The following is a 25,988-nucleotide window of genomic DNA, read 5'->3' as shown; positions in this document are numbered from 1 at the left end:
GGTGATATAATCTGAGATTAAATGGAACAAAAGAGGCATTATACTACTATAACATAAAGGTAGCTCACTAATATAGCTATACTAACGCTATACTGTAATATACCAGATATTTAAAGTATTAAAAGCATCATTAAAATGTCAGAGACTGAAGAAGACCAGACGACAGATCAGGAAAAGAATCAGCACGATGATCAACAGCAGTTTTCAGACTCAAAACTAGGTTGTTCAAATTTGCAGAATGAAGTTCAATTCAGAACTGAGAATTCTGAAGAAAACTCTCTGTTGAGTGATTGGAATGGTCCTATCCAGTGGATTGTTGAAGAAGACGTAGAGTCCACATTTGAGGAGTGTGTGGAGGAAGTGAGTCAACTGCTAATTAGACGAGAAAAGCTCATTCAGGAAATTTCCACCTTAAAACAGCCAATGGAACTGGAAGTGCAAACATTGCGACTTCAAATCTCGCAGGTGTGTGGCCAACTTGCAGACATGCAGCTGCACAAACAAAGACTGCAGCAGGAAGTAAAGAGCATCAAGAGGAAGCTGTTTGCAGCCACCAAAGACTGCATACAGAGCCAGATTGCTTTGGGAGCTCAGCAGTATGAGGTGAAACAGTTTGCATTAACTCAGGTAATTTATACATCATACGTGTTGCAAAATGCTAATGTTAAGATAAGATTATATTAGTCTGAGACAATAGCCCATAGACCAGCGGTGCGACCGTTCAGCTCAGTTGAAGACCAGGTTAGAAGTTTCATCCATGCAACCACAACCACAGTGATGCCTACTGTCTGTTGGAGGTGCTGACAATACAGAGGAATACAGAGAGTGCAGTATGTTCCTCCATTTTAAAGCTTTCTGTAAGAATCTGCAGCCAGGAAAAGGTGTGGTCAGTGGCTTTACATGTCAGATAAGAACTGTGCTAGTTTGTAGTCCATACTGGCCAGTCGTAGTGAGTTCATGTGGCAAAGTAATAGAAATTGAAAGCTTACTACGTTTGGAGAAGCTTACTACAGAAGACAGATCTGCACCAAAATGTCCAGATTGGCTTCACAAATTAGACATAAGACTGCATCTTAACAGCATTACCAATAATGTCCTTACCTTACTGAGTAAATATATTTAGTATGTACTGTGTGGTTTGGGATGCAGCACCTAGTCTTTTGTTCATAGATAAAGATCTAGCAGAACATAGAAATTCATACAGCTGTTGATTTTTCTTCAAACCATTCAGTCATCAGTGTTCCAAATCAAGTATGTTTAACTTTTCTACTTCATTGTAAAATTTCTCATCTCGCTATACTGTACAGCTGTAACACATGCACACCAACTTAACATGCGCATAAGTTGGCCCAGTCTTGAGATCTTGAACTGTCTGTAATGATGGACTAGCTGTGTTAGATCACTGTGCAGCCCTATTTTGTTTCATTTTAACCAATAAGATTTATTTAATAAATAAATTCATTTATATAAGTCATTTTTATTTAAATGTGCAGACGTTTATTCCTTTGTTACTTATTTTCATCAACAAAAATCAGGGGCGACCACATTTTTGCATAACTTTTGCTTCTTTATTTTTTATTTAATAATGAGCAAAAACTGCAAAAAAAGTAAATAATTGCTGAGACAAACACCCTGTTTTCTGCTATTTATTGCTATGTGTGTATTAATGTGTTTAGGAGGAACTGCAGTTAGAGAAGATGAAGTTGGTGGATGAGCTACAGCGTATACATGATGAGCATTGCTGCAGGTTAAATTCTCTAAAGAAGCATCAGCTTCGACCAAGAACCAGAAGCGACCTTACACACTGTAGACGTTATTCCACCGACTTTGAACGATACGCCAAGTCCTCTATGCTTAACCTGCAACAGTGGTGAGAGACTACATGGTTAATGCTAACCTGAAATCCAAACGAATCTTCTTCTTTTTTTATTTGTTAGCTCAATTAAAATGTCTATTTAGCCATAATCTTTCACTAAACCCTTTCTGCCTTCATGCTTTCAAACATCTTCAGAACGTACTGTCCTGCTATTCATGATGGTAGAAAGAATTTAATTAATTACCCCATGTTTCAGATCCAGCTGTCAGGATGCAAAATATTTATTACACATTCAAAAAAAAGTCAAGGTTGCATCCCAAACCATATACATTAAATAGAATGCCTACATTGTACTAATACTCGTGGTGTGATGACATGCTGTCATTAAAGACAGGACAAATCACAAATAACTTTCTACTCTACATATTTGTACTATACAGGGTACCACATTAAAGGTTCTACACAGAGGGTAGAGACATCTATGAAGAACTGGTGTCCCTTCCTGGCACATAGGTTAGAGGCAGTATATTTAACCTGCAATGGTTAATAGGGCATTTAGAAGTGCAGTCCTTGTCTGATGCTCCTCCAGAACAGCACCCATCAGCTTCATAAGCTTCTGCTGCTGTCAGAATCCTGACACAGATGCCAAGGATAGAGCAACCTGTATTACAATGTTATCATTTATTAGAATGTACTTTTTTGCTAACTTCTAAAAATAGCCTAAAATGATTAACAATACTAAAAAGTAGGCATTTCTACATCATAGGTAGTGCACTTTGTAGTCAATATAAAATATTTAGGATTATTAAAATATTTAGGATTGTCAAAAAGGATTGTCAGATAAGATTATAAGGATTATGGATTATAAGGATAAGGATTATGGCTCCTTATGGAGCTAGTTAAAACTGAAGCTTTAATGTAGTCTAGCTAAAGTATTAGTTGGTGTGTTAAATTTATGTAGTTTAGTAGACTGTATGAATGTAGTAGCCTGCATCTTGCTTACATGTGGTGACTCAAACCATTCAGAATTGGTGCACATACAGCATCACCTTCAATCTGCACCAGTTCCAGAGTTGGATCATAAAAAGTCTGTACTATTACCAGTTACAAGGTTATTATTATTTTTTTCCTTTACAGAAACCTCATATTTAGTACATCTCTGATGTGTTGCAGGTATGAACCAAGGCTTCTGGCACTACTGAAAAGAAAACAAATGAGTGACGAAGCTCTCAGAAAGAATCAAGAGCTGAAGGAGGACCTGAAGACCCATCTGAACCCACTAAGAGAGGAAACATACCATCTACTGCTAAACAGAGACAAACTAAAGAACAAACTCTATTTGATGGAGCTTGAGAGAAAAGATCAACTCACCCAGCACAGGGTAATGAAACATTTGCAGAATTTAGCAGCATTAAGTGCAACTTAAAATTATAACTGAATATAATTTCAGCCATTAAGGGCCTTGCTCAGGGCCTCAACAGTGGCAATGTGGTAGTGGTGGGGCCTGAACCAGTACTAGTCCAATACTTTAACCACTAAGCAACCACTGCTTTATTGTTCAAGCTGATCAAGTTTCCACTTGGTAATTCCATATCTTCTGAAATCAGCCTCATGATAATGCAGGTGTAAACACACCCGAGACGAGGTGTAGACCTCTACAAAAGATTATTCACTTCACAAGCGGTTTTTTCAGGGCCGCGCTTATGATTCTGTTCAATGCTTTTGTAGTATTGTTGTAAAAAAATAGCAACATAAATTATTTAATAATAAAAGTAAATTTATATGTAGTGAAAAACTTTCCTCATTTAAACACCGGTTTAAAGAAAAACAAACCACAAACAGAAACTCATAACGAGCTTCTGCAGGCAACGTGAGTTTCTAGAGCCACATAGTGGCCAAATGTTGTAACTGCATGTAATATGTGACGACATCAAGACTGAAGTCATTCGGATTGAGTGACGAAACGTATCTCTACAACAAACTTGTGTCCAGATGAACTGATTCAACTTTGTGGATTTGTGTACCTGGATTATTGAGCATGCATCAACAAAGACTGAAATCTCCACCAAACACATTTTCCGAAATAAAGTAAGTGAAACGTAACATAGAGTAAATATTGAGTTGGGCTATTTTATAATAGATAAATTTGGTGTAAAAGGAACAGCAGTGGGCTACACAAAGCCCTGACTTCAACCAACATCTATTAGAAATGAGAAAGAAGTCAATTATGAGCCAAGCCTTTTTGTCTAACCCCACAGATGGTTTTGGTATACAGGGGTTTTGGAATATGATATTCAATAAGCTTATATTAAAATGTCTACATCTACATCTTTACAAGACGCATCTTACAACCAACCCCTCACTGTCTGCATCCCACATGGTCCATGCCTTTAGTTAACACCGCCAAACAACAAAAAATGAAAGTTCAAGCGGAAAGTTTTTGGTCGTTGTATGATCTGATGTGTGTATTATGCACTGATGCATTTTGCTAATAGGTGTAATTGTTACATGCTGGTATTTGTAGGCATCTTCCTAACACACTAATTATAATTGTAATTACTTATTATATAGAAAATTGTATGTAATAAATATAATATTTTGTATATATATATATATATATATATATATATATATATATTAGGGCTGTCGAAGTTAACGCGATAATAACGCATTAACGCGAACTCAATTTAACGCGATTAAAAAAATTAGTGCCATTAACGCAGATTCTAGTTCATGTTGACACTTGACTGGTAGAACAAACGTTTTAATGTCGGACTTGCCACCGTTTTTCATTTGCGGTTTGTTAACATAATGTAACCGATCGTGGTAGTGATGCACTTGCATAATAAAGAAATAAATACACGCTATATTCACAAGTTGTCGGGAGCAGAACACTTTATTACACTTAATTAACTTCTTCTTCTGTACCGAATACCGGAAAGCTGAGTCGAGCACGTTAGTTCATGAACTATGGAAGCCCCAAAGGGTCAAAACACACTCACTTCGTGTAGAAACGTCCATCAAACCATCGTCACGATACAACCACAGACAAGTCTGATACAATAACTACGCCTTATCCCACCTAAAGCACCGCTGATCTACAATGTTTGCTGATGGAGAAATTCTAACCTACAATCTGACATTTACTGCCTAGTATGTGAGTGAATAAAACTCCCTTACAGTTTTCTCTTGTCCCAGCAGTTTTTAACATCAGTACATTTAGCATAAAATGTGTTCACCATTTTAATTGTAACATTTCACTTAAAAATCCTTGTTTTCTATAACATTTACACATATTTTTTTTAATGCGATTAATCGCGATTAACTATATGAAATTCTGAGATTAATCGCGATTAAAAATTTTAATCGTTTGACAGCCCTAATATATATATATATATATATATATGAGTCATTCTATAATTTGGGGTACATTCCATGTCCAATGATAATAATTATATTTATTCTTACTATTTCCTTTAAAATGTCATATTTTACCTATTAATGGAAAACATGTTGTAATATCACAAAAACATTATGTGCATCCTATGCTTCATTTAGCTTGAAATTTGTCATGATCTTCCTAAATGAACAGTTTTTGCTGTGTCCGTTTTTTAAGTTGAGGGTGCCTTGGTTTCAGAATAATGAATAAAATTATTAAGGGCAACAACATCTATTTTTTTCTTTATTTCAAAAGTTTAAATACTAAAGAAAAATACTATTTTTTAAAATTGAGTTTCTCTTTTAAATAATTTAAATATATTTATTTATTAATGTCCGCAAAAGTTCTGTCAGCTATGTTACTAACAGAACTCCACTCAGCAACTCAAACATGGTTTGTTCTAAAACTATGTGACCAGCATTACATGATATCATTTATCTCTGTGGAGGGTATATTAAAGAAACTGTGGTGAATGTCCTCTTATTTTTTAAAATATTTTATCTATAATAGAACATTGTCAATGAGTATATTAATTGACTGTCAACTTTGTTACATACATTGTCATGTTACAGTTTTTTTAATAATTTTAATTCAAATGTATGTTCAAATTAGACATTATTCTGTTCAAGAAATGACATGTGGTCAGCCAGGCAAGGTCTACCACTGAAGTTATGGGTCAAAATAGGGAAATTGTCAACTAAGTTACCTAGTAGTCTACATCTACTGTCCCTTTAAAATAAAAAAATAATGTTTAAGCTTTGCAACTAATGGATATGTTACACTAAAGGAATATATTAACTTGAACCACTGATTGTTCTATTGAGAGAGAACATTGTTTTTGTACTTTTTTGGTGATATGAAATGTACCCCAAATTATAGAATGACCCATATATATATAGGTGCTGGTCATAAAATTAGAATATCATGAAAAAGTTGATTTATTTCAGTAATTCCATTCAAAAAGTGAAACTTGTATATTATATTCATTCATTACACACAGACTGATATATTTCAAATGTTTATTTCTTTTAATGTTGATGATTATAACTGACAACTAATGAAAACCACAAATTCAGTATCTCAGAAAATTAGAATATTGTGACAAGGTACAATATTGAAGACACCTGGTGCCACACTCTAATCAGCTAATTAACTCAAAACACCTGCAAAGGCCTTTAAATGGTCTCTCAGTCTAGTTCTGTAGGCTACACAATCATGGGGAAGACTGCTGACTTGACAGTTGTCCAAAAGACGACCATTGACACCTTGCACAAGGAGGGCAAGACACAAAAGGTCATTGCTAAAGAGGCTGGCTGTTCACAGAGCTCTGTGTCCAAGCACGTTAATAGAGAGGCGAAGGGAAGGAAAAGATGTGGTAGAAAAAAGTGTACAAGCAATAAAGATAACCGCACCCTGGAGAGGATTGTGAAACAAAACCCATTCAAAAATGTGGGGGAGATTCACAAAGAGTGGACTGCAGCTGGAGTCAGTGCTTCAAGAACCACCACGCACAGACATATGCAAGACATGGGTTTCAGCTGTCGCATTCCTTGTGTCAAGCCACTCTTGAACAAGAGACAGCGTCAGAAGCGTCTCGCCTGGGCTAAAGACAAAAAGGACTGCTGAGTGGTCCAAAGTTATTTTCTCTGATGAAAGTAAATTTTGCATTACCTTTGGAAATCAAGGTCCCAGAGTCTGGAGGAAGAGAGGAGAGGCACAGAATCCACGTTGCTTGAGGTCCAGTGTAAAGTTTCCACAGTCAGTGATGGTTTGGAGTGCCATGTCATCTGCTGGTGTTGGTCCACTGTGTTTTCTGAGGTCCAAGGTCAACGCAGCCGTCTACCAGGAAGTTTTAGAGCACTTCATGCTTCCTGCTGCTGACCAACTTTATGGAAATGCAGATTTCATTTTCCAACAGGACTTGGCACCTGCACACAGTGCCAAAGCTACCAGTACCTGGTTTAAGGACCATGGTATCCCTGTTCTTAATTGGCCAGCAAACTCGCCTGACCTTAACCCCATAGAAAATCTATGGGGTATTGTGAAGAGGAAGATGTGATACGCCAGACCCAACAATTCAGAAGAGCTGAAGGCCACTATCAGAGCAACCTGGGCTCTCATAACACCTGAGCAGTGCCACAGACTGATGGACTCCATGCCACGCCGCATTGCTGCAGTAATCCAGGCAAAAGGAGCCCCAACTAAGTATTGAGTGCAAGGACGGATTAAGGATAGTCTGGGCCCCTGGGCAAAGAGTCACAATTCGTGATAGGCACAGTCAAAAAAGTGCTATGTAGACATTTGGAAAGGTTGACTGTAAATTCAAATTTATCATGGTTTTGAGCATTTTATTAGGACATTTTTCTTTTTCTGTTATGAATGATTTGTATTGTATCAATTCATCTGCCAGGCTCATGTTCAGATCTGAAGGATATGCTGCAGCGAGTGAGTTTAGAGCTAGAATGACCACTGGTCTCTTTACTGTTGTTTATTAAAGGGGAAACATGAAACTAGTCAAATGGCTTGTTGTTTTCACATAAGTGAAATCACACCCTTGGCCAAATTCACTCAATTTAATCGGTGTCAAAGATAGCATTCATCAGACAAATTGCTTGTCTTAAATTTCAATCATTGCAAAATTGCTAAATTAATTTGTGTCTCTGCGCTTAAGAGAAATTGAACATAATAATTTTGAAACAATACAAATTCAGAAACATTAAGTAAGGGCCTGACTCGCATATTTGCAACAAAACGTCTGTTATGAAATATGGTAGCTTGCCTGGCAATTTGTAGGTCCCTAGAAAGTCAAGGAGCCATGGTAAACGACTTCTATGGAGGTCAAGGGCCCCATAGCAGGGGCCCTCATGATCAAGGGCCCTCTAATGGTATGCCCTGCTCTTCTCTGGGGCCCCCTGGTAGGGGCTCTCATAACCAGGGCCCTCTAAAAATATGCCCCCCTCTTTCCTAGGACCCCTAATAGCCAGAAGTCGAAGTCAGAGCAGTGCCACAACGCCTCATCCATTTTCATAAGGGGCCCAAAAGCATGGCTAGGGCCCAAAAGCATGGCTAGGGCCCCCAAAAGCATGGCTAGGGCCCAAAAGCATGGTCAGTAATCCAGCCATGATTGAGTGCTGTACATGCTCATACTTTTCATGTTCATACTTTTCAGTTGGACAACATTTCTAAAAATCCATTTTTTGTATTGGTCTTAAGTAATATTCTAATTTTCTGAGATACTGAATTTGGGTTTTTCATTAGTTGTCAGTTATAATCATCAACATTAAAAGAAATAAACATTTGAAATATATCAGTCTGTGTGTAATGAATGAATATAATATACAAGTTTCACTTTTTGAATGGATATACTGAAATAAATAAACTTTTTCATGATATTCTAATTTTATTACCAGCACCAGTGTGTATATATATATATATATATATATATATATATATATATATATATATATATATATATATATATATATATATATGTATATATATATGTATATATATATATATATGTGTGTATATATATATATATACAGTGTATCACAAAAGTGAGTACACCCCTCACATTTCTGCAGATATTTAAGTATATCTTTTCATGGGACAACACTGACAAAATGACACTTTGACACAATGAAAAGTAGTCTGTGTGCAGCTTATATAACAGTGTAAATTTATTCTTCCCTCAAAATAACTCAATATACAGCCATTAATGTCTAAACCACCGGCAACAAAAGTGAGTACACCCCTTAGTGAAAGTTCCTGAAGTGTCAATATTTTGTGTGGCCACCATTATTTCCCAGAACTGCCTTAACTCTCCTGGGCATGGAGTTTACCAGAGCTTCACAGGTTGCCACTGGAATGCTTTTCCACTCCTCCATGACGACATCACGGAGCTGGCGGATATTCGAGACTTTGTGCTCCTCCACCTTCCGCTTGAGGATGCCCCAAAGATGTTCTATTGGGTTTAGGTCTGGAGACATGCTTGGCCAGTCCATCACCTTTACCCTCAGCCTCTTCAATAAAGCAGTGGTCGTCTTAGAGGTGTGTTTGGGGTCATTATCATGCTGGAACACTGCCCTGCGACCCAGTTTCCGGAGGGAGGGGATCATGCTCTGCTTCAGTATTTCACAGTACATATTGGAGTTCATGTGTCCCTCAATGAAATGTAACTCCCCAACACCTGCTGCACTCATGCAGCCCCAGACCATGGCATTCCCACCACCATGCTTGACTGTAGGCATGACACACTTATCTTTGTACTCCTCACCTGATTGCCGCCACACATGCTTGAGACCATCTGAACCAAACAAATTAATCTTGGTCTCATCAGACCATAGGACATGGTTCCAGTAATCCATGTCCTTTGTTGACATGTCTTCAGCAAACTGTTTGCGGGCTTTCTTGTGTAGAGACTTCAGAAGAGTCTTCCTACTGGGGTGACAGCCATGCAGACCAATTTGATGTAGTGTGCGGCGTATGGTCTGAGCACTGACGGGCTGACCCCCCACCTTTTCAATCTCTGCAGCAATGCTGACAGCACTCCTGCGCCTATCTTTCAAAGACAGCAGTTGGATGTGACGCTGAGCACGTGCACTCAGCTTCTTTGGACGACCAACGCAAGGTCTGTTCTGAGTGGACCCTGCTCTTTTAAAACGCTGGATGATCTTGGCAACTGTGCTGCAGCTCAGTTTCAGGGTGTTGGCAATCTTCTTGTAGCCTTGGCCATCTTCATGTAGCGCAACAATTCGTCTTTTAAGATCCTCAGAGAGTTCTTTGCCATGAGGTGCCATGTTGGAACTTTCAGTGACCAGTATGAGAGAGTGTGAGAGCTGTACTACTAAATTGAACACACCTGCTCCCTATGCACACCTGAGACCTAGTAACACTAACAAATCACATGACATTTTGGAGGGAAAATGACAAGCAGTGCTCAATTTGGACATTTAGGGGTGTAGTCTCTTAGGGGTGTACTCACTTTTGTTGCCGGTGGTTTAGACATTAATGGCTGTATATCGAGTTATTTTGAGGGAAGAATAAATTTACACTGTTGTATAAGCTGCACACAGACTACTTTTCATTGTGTCAAAGTGTCATTTTGTCAGTGTTGTCCCATGAAAAGATATACTTAAATATCTGCAGAAATGTGAGGGGTGTACTCACTTTTGTGATACACTGTATATATACAGTGTATCACAAAAGTGAGTACACCCCTCACATTTCTGCAAATATTTCATTATATCTTTTCATGGGACAACACTATAGACATGAAACTTGGATATAACTTAAGAGTAGTCAGTGTACAACTTGTATAGCAGTGTAGATTTACTGTCTTCTCAAAATAACTCAACACACAGCCATTAATGTCTAAATAGCTGGCAACATAAGTGAGTACACCCCACAGTGAACATGTCCAAATTGTGGCCAAATGTGTCGTTGTCCCTCCCTGGTGTCATGTGTCAAGGTCCCAGGTGTAAATGGGGAGCAGGGCTGTTAAATTTGGTGTTTTGGGTACAATTCTCTCATACTGGCCACTGGATATTCAACATGGCACCTCATGGCAAAGAACTCTCTGAGGATGTGAGAAATAGAATTGTTGCTCTCCACAAAGATGACCTGGGCTATAAGAAGATTGCTAACACCCTGAAACTGAGCTACAGCATGGTGGCCAAGGTCATACAGCGGTTTTCCAGGACAGGTTCCACTCGGAACAGGCTTCGCCAGGGTCGACCAAAGAAGTTGAGTCCACGTGTTTGGCGTCATATCCAGAGGTTGGCTTTAAAAAATAGACACATGAGTGCTGCCAGCATTGCTGCAGAGGTTGAAGACGTGGGAGGTCAGCCTGTCAGTGCTCAGACCATACGCCGCACACTGCATCAACTCGGTCTGCATGGTCGTCATCCCAGAAGGAAGCTGACGCACAAGAAAGCCCGCAAACAGTTTGCTGAAGACAAGCAGTCCAAGAACATGGATTACTGGAATGCCCTGTGGTCTGACGAGACCAAGATAAACTTGTTTGGCTCAGATGGTGTCCAGCATGTGTGGCGGCGCCCTGGTGAGAAGTACCAAGACAACTGTATCTTGCCTACAGTCAAGCATGGTGGTGGTAGCATCATGGTCTTGGGCTGCATGAGTGCTGCTGGCACTGGGGAGCTGCGGTTCATTGAGGGAAACATGAATTCCAACATGTACTGTGACATTCTGAAACAGAGCATGATCCCCTCTCTTCGAAAACTGGGCCTCATGGCAGTTTTCCAACAGGATAACGACCCCAAACACAACCTCCAAGATGACAACTGCCTTGCTGAGGAAGCTGAAGGTAAAGGTGATGGACTAAACCCAATTGAGCACCTGTGGCGCATCCTCAAGTGGAAGGTGGAGGAGTTCAAGGTGTCTAACATCCACCAGCTCCGTGATGTCATCATGGAGGAGTGGAAGAGGATTCCAGTAGCAACCTGTGCAGCTCTGGTGAATTCCATGCCCAGGAGGGTTAAGGCAGTGCTGCATAATAATGGTGGTCACACAAAATATTGACACTTTGGGCACAATTTGGACATGTTCACTGTGGGGTGTACTCACTTATGTTGCCAGCCATTTAGACATTAATGGCTGTGTGTTGAGTTATTTTCAGAAGACAGTAAATCTACACTGCTATACAAGTTGTACACTGACTACTCTAAGTTATATCCAAGTTTTATTTCTATAGTGTTGTCCCATGAAAAGATATAATAAAATATTTGCAGAAATGTGAGGGGTGTACTCACTTTTGTGATACACTGTATATATATATATATATATATATATATATATATATATATATATATATATAGTATATATATATATATACACACATCTGGATTCAGATCAGGATTCCCATCATGGTAAATATTCCTCTTCCTCAGTTCCTCTTGCTTCTTTTATTCAGGAAACTCTATCATCACTAGAAGAAACCACGAGAAATTTACAGATCCAGATTAAGACCCAAATCAACTCCAACACCAACGCTGCAGAACTCATCAGCCTCCTCACTGCAAAGAGTCTTCTGTACAGGTACATACTGCACCCTACATACTTTATATGGCCAAATGTATGTGGACTCCAGATTATAAGATTGTTGGGCATCCCATTCCAAAACCATAAACATTTAATTCTGAGTTCTGTAAGATTATTATAAAGCTCCAGGATTACATCACAAACTATTTAGAACATTCAGAGAAGGTAAATGGTGAAAAACATTGACCATCACATGCATGTTTTGTGTGCTTTGACAGAAGATGTTTGGGACTCTCTGATGAGTCAAACACAACCAATGAAGGAAGCACCTGAGTCTCGGCTTCAGAACAGAAAACTGAAGTGAATCATACAACTCCAAATCAGAAAAAGTTTGGACCAGTATGTAAAATGAAAATTGCCATTGCTATTTTTTGTTCCACGCTTAATGATTCTGTAAAGAGACTCAAAATTATGGAGGAAGAAGAAACTGATCACATTTTGGTGTGTATAAGAGATTTATTTCACTAATCACCAAGTCTCACAGTTCAACTGACAGTTCACACATTAGAAATTTTTGCTTTATATTGTATTATTTTCCTGTTTATATTAACAATCGATGTTTTTACCACCAGCAAACTTTCCATAAACCCACATGTTGTAGCCGAAGGTCCGACATGCAGCATGTACATTCATTTACTGTACATCAATGAGCTGTTATGAGCATGCTATAGGGGTGGAATGATACGTATGTTAATACTAAACTTTTAATACAGGGGTCTTAATACGATGCACACTGTGAATCAAACACTCTTAGTAGGACCAAGATGCTGAAAACACAAACACAAAGGTGGATTTTTAGGTATGAATATGCCATCACTGTTACACCTTCACTCCCTCATCAAAGCTAACCCTCCTGTGTGTTACCACAGTACACATTTGCAGTGTTGATGGTCCACACTGAAATATAGTTTTTGTCTTGTTTCCTGGTATGTGGTTTAATGTGTTTATTCAGTTCACAAAAATCATTTAGTTCATTTGCTGCAAAGAAATGAAAAGATCAACTAAAATTCATGATCTGCATTCATAATTATAAACACAAACCTGCTGATTTGAACAGAAATAGTATTGCAGGGTGGGTATGATGATAATTGTTTATCGGATCATAAATGTTACGCTCCTATGTGTTTAGATTCATAATAAACAGATTGTGCATTCAGAACTATTTTATACTCAACCATTTTGAACAAGTCCACTATAACATTGGATTATTCAGCAGGGAGGGAATTGAAAGGTATTTATTCATAGGGAGTGTTTTAACCACTAGGAGACTCAGAAAGGTCAAAATGCCTGCCTGTGTGTTACACACACACACACACACTACTAAACCAAAAATAAAACTCTTTAAAAATATCTTTAAAACATCAAACTCAAACAATACATTTTTAAAAAAAAAATATCAAAGCAGTGTATGATTGCAGTGTTCATGTAAAAGAAAAACAGAAAATCATTCTCAGATTTGATTTGTGCAAGAAACAGGATGAGGTGGGATCAGCGCAGTGTTTACTTGCTGCAGGCATGATCCAAGGCTTCAATGATCCTAACAATCCAGAAACACAATCAATTAAAACTAAATAATCCAACAATTTAATTAAACAATATGTACAGTCTGTGAAAAATTAAATGCCCCCTTTCCTAATCGTCATTGTTAAACTATTTTACACAATTAAATACCATCGGGTCACAGCTGGGTCTCTACTGGGTTCAACTCAAACAAAGTTTTGGAGCATCTTAGTCGTTTAATCCAGAAATTTCCAATAAAGCGTACAATTTATCATTCCCTCATAAAGGGCAAGTTGCTCAAGTCCTGACATGGTAAAGCACCTCCACACCGTCACACTACCACCACCATGTTTCACTGCTGCTACAATGTTCTTAATTTAAAATGTTGGACTGGTTAGCAAGCTAAGTTCACTCCTCACTTGCCAACCATGGATCACATTTAAACAATGATAAAGTCTGGGGTTCTAGCTATCTGGGCTCTTTAAGAGATAATGTGGTCTGGTAGAGTCCTATAGCTTTAGAAATGTCTGTTTTAACCCTTTTGAAAGATACATTTCAGATATGTGTAGATTAAGGCATAGTGTTACTGTATCTTTAAATGTAAGGTTTAGAATAAGTGAGATGTTGTAATGGGACAAACTGATTTGTGTTAATACAGTAATAAGAATTAAGGGATGGTAGATGAATGTTAATACCTCTCAGCCTGATGTCCTCTCTCACACAGGTTCACCAACACATACAGATGCCTCAGTGCATACTCGTACTGTAACACACACACACACACAGTCAGGTGTCCACATGTTTTTGGCCATTTAGTCTATAAGAAGTTATTGTACACTAGCTATGAGCTTGTTGGGCATCCTATATCAAAACCATGTGCATGGGCATTTTTGAAAAGTTGCAACTGGAACAGCCTCCATCCTTGTGGAAAGGCTTTTGTGTGCGTGTGTGTGTGTGTGTGTGTGTGTACCTCCTGTTTGTGCCAGTTGAAGCAGGTGGACTTAAAGTGTGTAAGTGCAGCTCTGTAGCACTCATACTGTGAGAGCTCATTGTGTTCCTTCAGAACCTTCTGAACCTCCGGATGAGAGCTCACCAACTGCTGCACCACCTTACTCATAGTGTCAGCCATCAGCTCACGAACCTACACACATGCACACACAGCTGAGTTTTTACCCTACATGGCATTATTATAAGAATTACACATATTTTTGGATGATCGGAACCTTCATGTAGACGTTGATCTCCATCAGATAACCACGAGCGGCACCGATGTCATTGCTCTTCATCAACTTCCTCTTCAGGATGCTCAGGTACACATCAGGGCTGGGGGTGAGGTCACGCTCAGCTACTGGGGGCAATGTCACAGGGTCAGCAGACCTGGCTCCACCCAGAGAGTTCCCCTGGAACTCTATCACCTTCATTTGGGACAGAGTCTAACAAACACAACACAGATCATGAAGTATCTCTCATGTTGGGATTTGCCAGGATGAACTATGGCAACCCTGTTGAAAGCCATAAAAAAGAGCTAATAACAGTTATTAAAGAGTTAAGGGATTATTCATTTTGCTGAACAGTTTTAAACAGAATACTCTTAGGACAGTAAAGATCAAGGTAACTTTATATTTGCGATGTCCAAACTGTGCCCTCTGCTGACATCTACAATGGGTAAGGAGGACCAAAGGCTAGCACACTGCACCTCTCAGCACAGTTGGAGGACCAAGCTACTCTTTCCTAAACAGTGGCATAAAGGTGATTTCTCAGCCGTCCTTCCCTTCCTCACATGCGGCCAATAGTGTCTGTTGAGTGCCTGGCCAGGCTGGTGGCACCACTGATACTGACTAAGACTACACTGAGATGACCAAAACACTGTGTTGCTGTGTTATTGTTTCCTACTGAGTGAGGTGCTCATTTACCACCTGCCACTGTGCTCAAACTGCAGTCTGATTTAACTTTGACCCAATTTGCCACGGAGCTGTTCAAAGCACCGCTGAAATGGATCACCGGGTTGACGAGACATCTGTAAATTTGCCAAAAACATTAAAAAAAAAAATTATGTTTTGACATTCTATGGGTGTGATTACAATGAATAGTAGTGATTTGGGGTGGAGTTGCAGTCTAATGCACTAGTACACCACTACACAGAGGAACTGGCAAGTTGGAATCTCAGCAGAGTTATCGGCCCGGCCAGACATCCATACAAACAGAACTGGGAGTGTTTAAGGGAGGGAAGGCTGGGCAGCATATCTTACCGCTGCGATATACAATCTTCGAGCTTGGTCCAGGAGCTTGCACAATTTGGGAAGCCAACATTGGCAGGTGACAATAAGCGGTGGTAGAATGGACACTTGTCAAAGGGGGAACTCTTCAGTGGCTTCTATTTTTGAAGATGATTGAATATGAACTTGAAATAATCAGGATTTTTACTCAATTTCATCTGCAGAGAGAAAAACTAAGCTTTTTATCGGAGATACCTTGTTTCCATACTGCATGACATGACTGGTGTTGGTGTGGCTCTTAACGATCTTAAACTGTTTAGCCAGCGTCTCTTTATTCAGATCCTCCTGTAGTAAATACACAAATAAAAATCAAAAAAAGATTGTAAACTTCTGACCATCAGCTTGTTCAACACCCAATACCCCCATTTCTCTATTAAAAACTTTAGAAGTGTGTCTGTGGGTATTTTTAGTACCCATAAAGGCAAAAAAAGGATTTGCGAGGTCAGCCACTAATGTTGGATGAGAAGCCCTGGCCAACATTCAACATTTTAATTCAACCTGAATGTTCCTCACCACATCGGAATCTTCCATCCAGTTAACGCTGTACCAGTCTCCCAGATATGTATCTCTATCCTCGTCGTAGTAACAGGCATATGACGACTCGTGAGTATTTGCTGCTGTTGTAGCAAACACTGTGAATTACACAGGAATGTACACTTCAGCTTAACATGGAATATCAGTCGAACCTCTTTTATTCACACTTCACTATATATTTATTAAAACATTCTCAAAACTGGCTTAGAAATCTGCAATTCTTTGTAAACAAAGCACTAAATCTGGACCCTTGAGCAAGAGAAAAACCAATATGGTCTGTTGTCACAATATTTTAATCTGAATGGATTAATACTGATGAAGCTTTAACAATCCACCACAAACAAATTGTTTTTTTGTTTTTTTAATGAGCGATTCGAAAAAGACCTTAAGAAATTGCCAGAGCCAAATTCCTACTGGCTACACTATGTTGGTGTACTGGTTCCTGTTTCCAATATTTTTACAAAACTTTTAGTAATCAGTAACATCAGTGATTAATATGTGATTAATGTAGAAACACCAGGCTGAAGTCTAACTTCAGCCCTGAGCAATTAATGACTTTTAAAATCATCACATGAGGATCAGACGAGTCTCAAGTGTTTTGGTGAATAGCTGCAGGAAATTCAGAACATCAGCATGAATCAGGAGTTTGAGAAGCTTGGATCAGGGAATGCTGAGAATGCTTTATACTGAATAAAATGGATCTTGAGCAGTTTTAGTCACTGTATGATGGACAGTGTTCTCTATAAAAAGTAGCTAATCCTTTTGAGACGTTGATTGTAGTTTCAGGGTTTTTGGTGCGATGAAGCTCTATAGTACAATAATTTTGAGAAACTTACCATCAATATTACCAGGCAGTGGTTTCATCATGGAGCCGGACTCACAAGCCTCGATGTAAAACACCATCTGTGTGTGTGGTTACAAGAGAGAAACAGAGTCAAAAACCATTACATTTCAAACACATCTTTTTTAACTGACCTAATACTAAAAAGGTACAAAACAAATCAGGACCAATATAAAGTATATAGGCCAAAAGTATGTGGACACCTGACTATGAGCCGGTTGAATGTCCTATTCCGATTATTAAGGATATTATGAGTTACAGCTTCTCTTCTTAGAAAGCTTTTTACAAAACCTTTTATAGTGTTTGTAAAAAACCTGTGCTGATTCATTCAAATGAGAATTCCTAATTTTAGAATAAGGGTCAGGCACTGATGTTAAATGGGAAGGTCTGGCTTGTAATGGACACTCCAACTCATCCCCGAGATGATTTGTAAAGATCACTGTGTAGGCCACTAAAGTTCCTTCTGGACAAACTTTATGGAGCATGTTAATATTGTTACAACAAACTTTGCATTACTGTACATGTTTGTCATGTCTGGATTAGATTAACATAAGGTCACATTAATATAACGGTAAAAACCCAAACTACACTATTCTGCACCTCTCTAGACACGGTCTGTGAAAAAGTTAGCAGATTTGAGGAAACTGGAAAGGGAGATGTGAATGGTCTCTTGTTTTAGTGTAAATTCACTATGGATATTTTCCAGCGGAGATTACACCCGGCCGTGAGGTTTATTGTACATAATGACAGTAAGGCTTATAAAGACGTGGAAAACTAAAAGCGGGATCAGACATGTACCTTCTTGTACTTGTTGTTTTGATGCATGTATGTGATGGCTTCCATCAGGTCGTTCACAAGTAGCTGAGGAAAAAAGAAAAAATTATCTGCAGGTTAAAAAGCACATTATCTGCAGGTTCCTCAGAAAAGTTTATCATTTACAAAATCACACCAATCTTCTGCTGATACAGATTTTACACAATCATTAAACCAGCCATGATAAAGGACACGAACACTGTGGCTGGTGTTTGGTATGAACCAAGAATAGATCAACTGTGGATAACACTGCACATGATTTTAATTCAGTTTGTAAAGTAAATGTGTCACAGCACACAGGGGCATCGAACCCCTCCTGTTCACTGTCAAAGCAGCTTTATTAAGCATGCAGACATTGAATCTGGACATTAAAGCAATGGCTGAAGGTCAACTGATTTGATTAATCCTGTTCTCTGAGATCATGTGAATGGGAAAGGTGTGTGCATCATGTATTGTGGAAGAGATGTACCAGGATGCACTGTAGGGCAATCCAGCTGCTGGTAACAACCTGGAACAAGATACTACAGGACTTCCAATGTCTCGACAAATCAGAGCTGTTTTGACAGCATATTAGATGGGTAATTTAAATGTTTTGCCTGTATTTATTCAGAACTCTACAGGAACTCCTAGAACATGCCAACAGAATTACTAAAGCTCTTCAATTTATTTATATTAATTATTTTAAAAGAATGATGACGGTTTGAATAAAGAGAAGTGAAAAAAAGGTGGGACTCTACACCACCAAGTCAAATTAGTGTTCGATATAAACAAAAGCAGCTGTTCCTCGTTCTTTCAGATAAATGTGGTGGGAATTTCTATGCAGTATTGAAACCAAAGCTTGTGATGAATTTACTGTAACACAGTGCATGTAAAAAGTGCTTACATCATCATTGGGGAAGGCCAAGATTCCAGGAGCACCATGATCAGTAAAATACACAAACACATGATCATTCGGGCCACTGCCAACAACAAAAAGAGAAAAATAACAAGAAACCAGTTAAACACATTCCTAAACAATCTTCTTACCATGTAGGCCTCCTCCTGGTCATGTCTGTGCAAGGCTGTGATGCATTTGAATACCAGTCATCTTGTAAATGCAGTTAATTTATGTGAATTTTGGGATCTGACTTTTACTACAGAATATCTTTAATGACAAGATGTTTTAATTACGAGGTTTTTGTCTGGTCAAAGCAGTAAAGCATCAAATTAAATCCCTCAACAGCCAACCAGTGGCAGAGATACTGCCAAGCAGTTCAGCAGTCCATCATCTGAATGGTGCAATTTTCAGTTCATTACTGGAAGTGTTTAGTGTGTTATATCCCTTTGTATACTTGCCTCTCCAGCACTTTTCCAGACCCCCCCTTTACTGCAGCCTTATCACCCTTCAGCACTGCCAGGAAATTCTGCGGCGTCACATCCTACACACACACACACACACACACTTCATTAAACTGTTCTTTAGAATGAAATGTGTAAACATAAAGCCTTTGCTTCATATACCAGTGTACAGAAGATATGGTGTTAACATTCCTAGAGCAGAGGGGGTTAATGAGGTGTTGCTCAAAAAGTGGCAAAGCTGGGCATTGATGGATCAGCGGTAACTGGATTAGTACTCAGAAGGTTGCCAGTTCAAGCCCGACAGTTTCCACTGTTGGGTACCTGAGCAAGGTCCTGAACACTCAATTCTTTGAGTTGTATGTGGTCACAATTGTAAGTCGCTTTGGGTGAAAGCTTTTGCTAAATGCCATAAATTTTAAATATAAATTTTCAGATTTTTTTTTTCCACACCAGTTGTCAAAGCGAATGTAACCTAGTGTGCTGTGTGGAATTTAGCACACTAAAATCTGTTGTACACAGGCCTGAGTATCATGTTACTGTACTATATTACACTGCTGAACACAAAATCAGAAACCTAAAAGGTCAAAAGTCAACTGATTATGAATAGCAAGAGCGTCACTAAACTGTCTGCCAAAATCAATGGTTACAGGAATATAAATAACCCCAACCTAACTCGACATAAGTGAATAGCAAGATTTCGATCATCCCAGAAGGATTTTACAGTATTGTTATACTGATTGATATTCGGATCTTAGCTGTGAAACTCACATCACCAGTGTAGTCCTTTGGAACTCCTTTATAAACATCAGATCCATTAGGCCTGTTGATGATCACTCCAGGAGTCGGGTTACTGAAACACAAACTCACTTTTCAGTAAATGCAGTATTGACCATCAAACTAAAACTGCATCAGATTTGAAGAAACTTTATCATTTATCTGTGACTTACTCAATCAGTGATTACACAAATAAAAACTCTTTCAGTTCCTTTTCTGATTAAACATTACCAGCATGACTAAGAGTCATTCCAACACAATGAATTATTTACACAACTGCTGAGTTTGTGAAAGCAGCCAAAAAAAAAAAAAGATAAGTGTACAAACTGCACTGCAAACAAAGACAAGCTTTGTTTCTTTCATCAGTCCTTTCACAAATCAGTGACTTCTCCAATCTCAGCAGCAGTTTCACACTAAATGTGCAAGTCGGCTGAAAAGTGTTTACTTAATACTGCAGAGAAAATATCAAATTCACAAACTACTATTAATGTCGAATGAAAATACAGAGAGAATACAGAACTTCTTATGTAAAAGCAGAGAAAAGAAAAAAGAAAAAAAAAGACATTGCCATAAATCACAACCAGCTCATTTGAATGTGTTGAATCTATTTTCTCACTTCTGGTTTCTGTACTAAGAGAAACTATTACAACAACCAGGAGTGACAAAAAAGTGAAAAATAACCTACTTCTTACTGTCGGCTAGATCATCGTACATCATCACCACAATCTGCTCATCTGGGATTCCGTTCTTATGGATGATCTGATACGCGTGGCATGCATCGGCCTACACACAAGGAATATTATCATATAAAAAAAGCTACTTTACTTTTTAACCTAACTTACAACCAGCAATGGGTGCTACTAAATCCAGTTACTCTTCAGCTTGGAGAGATTAAATCATGTTCTGCTCTAGAACTTTCTAACAGAGTGAAATTCCTGTAATAGCTGCCAGTAGTCCAAATCGTGATGCAGCAAAGCAAGGCTTCAGCATTAAAATCATCATCATATTCTTACTATAAAATGCTGGATTTACTGGAATATTGTGTTGGATCTTTTGTTACTTGATGGACAAGTAGTCACTGAACATTTTTTGGTTGGGTCTCTCACGATCTTCAAAAGACGATTGAAGACCCACCTATTTACTTACTAATCTTCTATACCAGCGTTTTAAAAACTTTTTTTAAGCAACTCATTTTTACAACGATCCAGGCAACACAAACAATGCGTCAATATGAAACACAAAAAATATATATACTTAATTGATAAAAATGGTGGCAATCTGGTCCCACAGTAGTTTACAAGATGTAACATAAAGCCTCCACAAGGTGGCATTCGTGTACAAGTGTATTTCGTTTTAGTGTTTATGCTTTTAAAATTAGTTTATTTCTTCTTTTTTCTGTGACCCATTTTTTTGGCTTCCGACCAAACCCTGTTCTATACTATCCATCAAAAAATACCTATACCTTAGTTCTAACAAGGTTTTAGCAGACTTCCATGCTTGGACTGTTGTCTACCTGAACTAGAGAAAAGAAACGTTTACTGATACGTGATATAGGTGTTGGCTAACTGTTTCTTTTATTACACTGGCAGGAACACAGACTAAACAAACCAGTAAATAACGTAATCATTTTTTGTACCTGGTGTCTGTAGTTGTACCAGCCGTTGGATCCAGCTACAATAACGACCCAGTTCTTCCCCTCCTCAGTCTGCTGTGATGGAAACCCGATAGCATTCCAACTGAACGACACCACCAGCACTGCCACAATTCCCCACATCTTCATCATCACCACTACTAACCCTAAGATATTTATAAAAAAATAAAAATAAAAAATAAAACAGTGTGACACAAAGCTTTAGAATAGGACCTTGGACTAAAATCAATACTACAACCTTCTTTTATCAAAAAAATCAGCAATAAACTATCTGCTCTTCAAAGACCTGACACAAAAACATACACATTTTATTCAATTATTGTCTGTTTTACCACTGCTTTAATCTGGGTCACAGTGGGTTCAATTCACTGGGTAAGAGGCAGGAAACACCCTGGGCATGTCCCTAGTCCATCACAGAGCAAACACATATGTATACACACAGACTTTTGGGTAATTTTAGTAGCTCCAATTAACCTGACTAAATGACTTTGGCCTGTAGGAGGATACCAAAGCTTCCAGAGAAACCCACACAGACACAGGGGAGAACATGCAAACTGTATACAAAACAACCCAGTATAAAATGTAATCAATACTTGGTATTTACCAATATTTGGTAATATTTTGGTAGCAATTTCATTCTGATTAGGGTTTAATTTGGCACAGCACCACTTATAAACAATCAATTAACCAATCCATCCATCCACCAATCCCTTCCTCCCCTATTTCAGACTCAAACATCTAATAGTCTTACTATCTCTCTCACACACACACACACACACACACACACACACACACACACACACACTATAATGTACTGATTCATCATATCAAGATATATATGAATATATTACATATTATCTGTTATATGTTATCAAGGAAGCTCCAAATCAATTAAAAAATAACCTTACAAATAATCATCACATTACATACCAACATTTCATACATAATTAATAATAATGAGGTTAGAACAAGTTCACCGCAGCATTTTTTCGACTGTAATGTTTTAGAATTCGTACTAACATTTACTCAAACACAATAAAAGAATGCTTGGATTATTCACAGTTATTAAATACAATGTATTTAAATGGAAACCTAGATATAATGAACGTTGTTTTCGTTACCTCAGGCCAACCCGATCTGCGCTACTACTGTAAAAACAACCACGCAAACCAGCCTTTATAATACAACACTGATTGACAGCCAAGAAGTCCAATCAGAGCTTCAATTCCTCCTTGTGTGGCCGGGACAAAACACCTCACATGACTGCTGAATCATGTGCTTTTATTCTTTTATTGTACATTAGGGTCAATAGTTAAACTGCGCATACGGGAAATCATAAACTTTATACACATAAAAGAAACGGCTTAAATAAATAAATTAAATTCTACATTTTGTTTTATTAATAATGATAATCATCATTATTTATTTATATTAAATATATACATTTTATTCTGGTAAAGCTTGTGTTGGGCATGGTGCCACCCAATTTAAAACATTCAATTCAAAACACTCATTTTAAAATAAAAGGGAAACTGGAGTTTCTGGAGGAAACTGACAAAGATATGGAAAGAATATGCCAAACTTCTCATGGACAGTGACCAGAGGCAAACATCAAACCTCGGCTACAATGACAAAATAAATCTTTTTCATGCAAATCTCAGCATAATCTTAACACACACACACACACACACACACACACACACACACACAAACAAAACTTGGATGGCACGTTGGCTTAGCTGGTAGACTAGATGGTGCAACAGTACCATTTTAAGGTCACTGTTTGTCAGGAGTTCATCTTTTCTCTGGGTGCTCTGACTACCCTGGACTTCCCAAAAAACATGGATAAGGTGGACTGACCTAAATTTCATCTAGATGTGATTGGGTGATTGAGTGCCTGATCTGTAATACTGTAGATTGGTGACCTGTCCAGGGAGTATTTTTGTCTTGCGCCTTTTTTATGTGGAGACGATCATGACCCTGACCAGTAAAAAGTGGTTTGTATATTATACTGTTGTTATACTATTATATAAAACAAAATATTGACATACACAGTATATATAAAATATTTAGCATACAAGAGTTTGCCAACCTATTTTTATAAAGAGTGTTCATGTCCCAATAAGAGGATTTATCGTTGATCACTCACAGTCCAAACAGTTGATTAAAATGATGATACAAATTACAATCATTTCTTTTATAATTACTATTGATGAATGTCAGTCTAGGACCGCGAACAAGTAACATAAACTTTATTTCTTCTTTCATGTGACTTTCGTCATGATGCAAGATCAAGATCAAGATCAAACACCAACCCAAATGACATTTTTATTTTAATTAAAGAAAAAATTAAAATATACAATTATGTTAGCATTAGCATTTGGGACTCGGCTGTCACTCATTACGTGATTCATAATTCTGGTAAATTATAAACCTTTTAAACTAACACATGATGAAAATCACATGAAACATCACATTGCATTACCACAGTAAAATGGAACTGTAAGATTATGCAATGCAATGAATGTTCAGTTCTGCTTTGTCATCAGCAATATAAATGCTTAAACAGCACCTGTACTTTTTTTTCTAATCACACTAAATCAGTGGTTTTCAACTAAAGGTACAAGGGCTATAGCTTACCTTTGGTAAATATGCATCCACTTCATAAAAAAATATTTAATGTAAAAACTGTTACATTAATTATCTGTAGTGTATATACCAGAAGGGAATTGAGAGCAGTTCTAATTTATTTTATCTACTCATAATTTCACAATCAACATTTCACAATCATCAAAGAAGTACAAATCTAAGCAAATAAATCCTTCATATCTGCAAATTCAAAGTGTGTTGAAACGTGAAGAGTTCATTTTAAAAAAGCCTCTTAGTCTCCCTGTCAGAATTTTGCTACCTCTGCTGTTGCTGGAAAGAATGTTGGTGGTCCAGCTATTAATTTACAGCTGGGGTCAAGCAATAGTAATTTAATAAGAGACCAATTTCAAATGACAATACAATTGGTCTTTTAAATTGGTGGGCCTAGTTAATGCTGACTTTATGACAAGTTATTTTTGGACGATAACGTGTCTGTCACTAATGGTTTCTCAGCTTTGTGTGGACTGTTGTGATGTAAAAGCTTATTATGAAATTTTAGTTGGTTTTGTGTGATAAGACTGTGATATGTGGGTGATATGAACCCCAGCCTGTTTTTTCCCCATAATCCTCTGAAGTGCACACAGAGCTTGTGTGATGATGCAGTTATTTGTAAGAAGGATTTGCATTTTGCTTTGGAAATCAGTTAATTTGTTCAGGTGATAACTCTCCCTGCTGTTTGCTTATTGCATTTCTAGTCGTCTTAATTTTTGTTTCTTAACTTTTGCAGTACTTTAGTCAAGAGCACAGTAAACTAGGCTGTTTATTTCAGACAAGGAGTAAGGAGTCAGCAGACTGAGGTCATTAAAGTCATGGCTCGCTAGTGGTATATACAGTGGCAGCTGCTGGTCTTTCAAAGAGGGGAAGCTCATTGTCGGCTTACATCATAAAATTTGTCAATTTATTTATATATAAATTCTGCCCTCCGTTCCTTTTCAAGAAAATGGCCTGAAATGGGTTGCAGTTTGTCTTTCGACTTCACTCGCAAAATCCGCGATGGGACTGAAGCTCCCAGTGATGAAGTGACGTGTATATCTCAAAATAGCTGTAAATCAAAACGTGATTCAGCCTTTTGACTGATCCTCCAATCATCTTGCAGAAGCTCAGCGTCCAGACCCGCCCACAGCTCCATTCACCCCCAGAGATGCTCAGCGTCCGGGGGCGGGACAAAATCGTGGCATTTATCCAATGACCGGCGAGTTTCAAAGCAATGAAAAAAAAACTTTTCCATGCAGTCCCATTGAAGTGAATAGACGCTCAGCTTCTACGGGCAAATGCATTCACGCTACGGGAGTTAACAA

At 38.2% G+C, this 25,988-nt stretch overlaps 2 protein-coding genes across 2 annotated transcripts; one reads left to right on the top strand and one right to left on the bottom strand.

Annotated features, from left to right (window-relative positions):
- The first annotated feature begins 135 nt into the window (after positions 1–135).
- LOC134314719 (syncoilin-like) lies at positions 136–13,237 on the top strand. The gene is made up of 5 exons (XM_062995411.1): positions 136–627; positions 1,677–1,870; positions 2,990–3,197; positions 12,187–12,311; positions 12,533–13,237. The coding sequence occupies exons 1-5, from the start codon at positions 136–138 to the stop codon at positions 12,585–12,587; spliced, it is 1,074 nt and encodes a 357-aa protein (XP_062851481.1). The 3' UTR covers positions 12,588–13,237.
- lgmn (legumain) lies at positions 12,751–23,240 on the bottom strand. The gene is made up of 14 exons (XM_062995675.1): positions 23,163–23,240; positions 22,027–22,187; positions 21,076–21,173; positions 20,385–20,466; positions 19,614–19,696; positions 19,162–19,237; positions 18,264–18,326; positions 17,461–17,527; positions 16,604–16,722; positions 16,286–16,375; positions 15,038–15,247; positions 14,785–14,955; positions 14,510–14,577; positions 12,751–13,851 (listed from the first exon to the last, which is right to left on the bottom strand). Exons 2-14 carry the CDS (start codon positions 22,171–22,173, stop codon positions 13,815–13,817), a joined length of 1,311 nt encoding a protein of 436 aa, XP_062851745.1. The 5' UTR covers positions 22,174–22,187; positions 23,163–23,240; the 3' UTR covers positions 12,751–13,814.
- Between the last annotated feature and the right edge of the window lie 2,748 nt (positions 23,241–25,988).

This window comes from Trichomycterus rosablanca, chromosome 5, assembly GCF_030014385.1.
Source record: "Trichomycterus rosablanca isolate fTriRos1 chromosome 5, fTriRos1.hap1, whole genome shotgun sequence".
NCBI classification, from domain to species: Eukaryota; Metazoa; Chordata; class Actinopteri; order Siluriformes; family Trichomycteridae; genus Trichomycterus; species Trichomycterus rosablanca.
Note: the sequence above shows the minus strand (reverse complement) of the source record. Positions and strands in the feature narration are given on the sequence as shown.